A 3161-nucleotide genomic window follows, 5' to 3' on the forward strand; every position below is an offset into this window, starting at 1 on the left:
CGATGCGATTACAGCTTATACACACTTGAGTTGAACATTTGGGATGCAGTTTTCCTCCTCGTGGACCTCCTTTAACGACGTGCAGACTGTTAGATATTTAGACAATAAATATAATGTGTGAAAAAAATAATTAATTTAGATGAAGTGCCCAGCTGGTGAAAAATATGAAATTTGTGTGAGAGGTTGGGGGTTCGAGTCACGTCCCACACAATAATAAAAAATTCTTTGATTAGGGTCTTGGTGCCTTGGGCTTTCTTTTTTACAATAATTATTTTTTATTTATTTTAATAATTTTCGAAATTATTTAATATGTCAAATTAGTTAGTATAATATGACCGTTTTTCAATAACCCACTATCAAGAATCTATTATCCATATTCTATTAAAATTGCAAATCTTTTTGGATCATGATGGAGGCAGTTATATATATTTTGTCTATATAAACACTTATCTGATTTTGGAAAAATCACATAAAAAAACGAAATTATAATTTTCATATTCTATAATTTTTATACTTGAGTTTTACATATTTTTCTGGAATACAATTGAGAGTTATGAAACCATCCGTGAAAGTGATTTTCCACAGAGGTTTCAAGTAGTTTGTTTGATCGTGGTAAACACTCACCTGATTTTGGAAAATTCACATTAAAAAATGAAATTATAATTTTCATATTCTATAATTTTTATACTCGAGTTTTACACCTTTTTTTGGACTACACTAGAGAGTTCTGAAACCATTCGTAGAAGTGATTTTTTTGTGGAAGTCATAGCAATTACCAGCAGACAATTTTACTTTAGGATATCGTCCTGTCACAAGACTCGATCAGTCGATAAATTTTATTTTTAAATTTTATTAGTTCCGCAAGTTTCTACAAGTTACTTTAACTAGTCATTCTTCAACACGGACAGATCTTTTGGAGGGACGACATAGTGGATAATAATTTTGTTTCTACAGGACAGTTGTCTTTCAACATAAATATTATTTTCTAGTTGTCGTAGAGGTTGAAACCTTTAATACTCCAACACCTTCTTGCTTTGCCATTGCACCATGTCTGTAGAGGTCGTGTTTGATTGGATTTATTCCAGAGTTGAAAGAAGTTGCAACCCATTGCTACGAGTATCAACAATGAAATGGCAAACGACAATGGAGCCGCCCCCGGGCCCCGCATTTAATCAAGTCCGTTCCATCACAAATCAAGTAAAAAATCATAACATCCCTATGAGTTTTCGATCTCTCATTGGACAATTTGGGTAAGTACGAGTACTAAGATGTTGATATTTATCTAACTTGTACGGACACCTCAAAATTTTACCAAGATTTTTATGGCATAAGCATGTTTCTCTCACTAACATTATTGTTGCAGTGGATTCTTTTTATTATATATATCTTTCCTTTTCATGTCACATTCTAATTTTTCATCTTTGTTTGTTTTGTGGGGTTTTACCAAAACTAGCAAAAGGATTAGCTTTTCAACCAAAATATTAATGTATTCTTTCCTTTTCCTTGGTGGGGTTAGCCAAGAAAGCGAAAGCAAGAAATTATACCTACGAATAAGGAAAAAAAAAGTGTGTGTGAGAGAGAAAGAGAGACTGTGAGTCCTTGGCTCATGATGATGGTAAAACCCAAAAATAAAGACTGATGAGACTGAGAATCAATCAGTCACTTGTACATTTGCACCATTTGGTGTTAAACTTCTATTGGGATTTCCTTGATTTTTTTTCCTTTTTTTCCTCCCTTTCTCTCTCACACAATTCATATTTGGGTCTTCCTATTAGGCTATTTTTAGGCCATATGCACCTCTCATCTCCAACCAAAAGGTTCTCCGAGTTTTTTCCAAATTTATAGAGCATCCCTTTTTACCACACTGCAAAGTCTTGCTTTTTCTTCTTTCGTTTTCATATCCACAATTTGGCAAATCTTTCAAGAACTCGCTCCACAGGTTGGGAACTACAATTTTCCCCTTTTGTTTCTCACAATCAAAACCTTTACAACATATCTGGTAGGAACGACTAGAAAGAAAAGAATTCGAGACCTCAACCCTTAGTTGAGTCTAATACTGCATACAAATTGTGCACTCTCGCATATCTAATAAGGGATATTGATTTTGTTCATCATTTTTGATATAGTTCTCTTGATTTTACAAGGTGTGTGAGAATGGTGAGAGGAAAAACTCAGATGAGGCGTATAGAAAACGCCACCAGCAGGCAGGTCACCTTTTCCAAGAGAAGAAATGGGCTGCTGAAAAAAGCTTTTGAGCTTTCAGTTCTTTGTGATGCTGAGGTTGCACTGATTATCTTTTCTCCCAGAGGCAAGCTCTATGAATTTTCCAGTTCAAGGTAAGATCTATGTGTTTTCGGTAATTGAATTTACTTATATTTTTATCAAGAAAATGCTATTTTTCATGCTGCTTGGATTAATGATTCAGATTTTTTGTGGGTTTTATGAAATGACCAAACTAGTATTAATCTGAATCAGATCTTACAGTTTTTATCACCTAAAAATGCCGCGTAGGGCTTCTGTCTGATCATGATGAAATTTTCTTTGTTGTTCGCTGTTAGGGTTACGACCAAACGGAAAAATTTCCCATGGAACAAAGATCTTCAGAAATGAACCAGCTTTCTCCCTATTTGTTAAGATAATAAATTCAAGTCCTTATGCCACTTATGAACAATTTTGCTGCTGACTTAAGAACCCTATTAAAATTTTACAATTTTGATTGAGATTCCATTAATTAAACCAAAATTGAGGGAAGTACTACTGTTGGTTTCTTTTGGGTTTTGTTTAATAGGAGGAAATGATTAGTATTTAGCATACTTAGAGTTAGTTTCTGCCTCTTATCATAAGATTAACATAAAATAGTTGCTTATATAATAGCAACTTATATGATGTTATTAATTAATTAACCCTTTGTTCGAAGTAAATTTGAAAATTTGAAGCCGGTTACGTTGATATTTATAACACACTGCTATATCACTTTGATCGCTAGATCTACTTCTATCTTTTAGTTTGACTTTTAATACAAGGCAAAAGTATGGGATATAATCTTATTACTATGTTCAGAATCTCAGTGTACTTCCAAGAAAACTACAGAGAACAATCAACTATTTTAGTGTACTTATACGAGTCATTTCATGTGATTTTTGGCCCTTTTTTTTTTTTTT

General features: G+C 33.3%; 1 protein-coding gene across 7 annotated transcripts in view; it reads left to right on the top strand.

Moving 5' to 3' along the window:
* The first annotated feature begins 1579 nt into the window (after positions 1-1579).
* Positions 1580-3161, top strand: part of LOC111380284 (MADS-box protein SOC1-like) — a 15949-nt gene continuing 14367 nt past the window's right edge. Inside the window, exons 1-2 of one of the 7 annotated variants that reach the window (XM_023003798.1) lie at positions 1580-1817; positions 2145-2336. In XM_023003798.1, coding sequence (XP_022859566.1) covers positions 1639-1817; positions 2145-2336 — 371 coding nt within the window. In that variant the 5' untranslated portion in view covers positions 1580-1638. Of the gene's footprint in view, positions 2044-2144; positions 2337-3161 lie in introns of all 7 variants that reach the window. The other 6 variants (XM_023003796.1, XM_023003804.1, XM_023003805.1 and 3 more) reach the window with 6 other exon arrangements.

The sequence above is a fragment of the Olea europaea genome, unplaced genomic scaffold (assembly GCF_002742605.1).
Source record: "Olea europaea var. sylvestris unplaced genomic scaffold, O_europaea_v1 scaffold2118, whole genome shotgun sequence".
Classification (NCBI taxonomy): Eukaryota; Viridiplantae; Streptophyta; class Magnoliopsida; order Lamiales; family Oleaceae; genus Olea; species Olea europaea.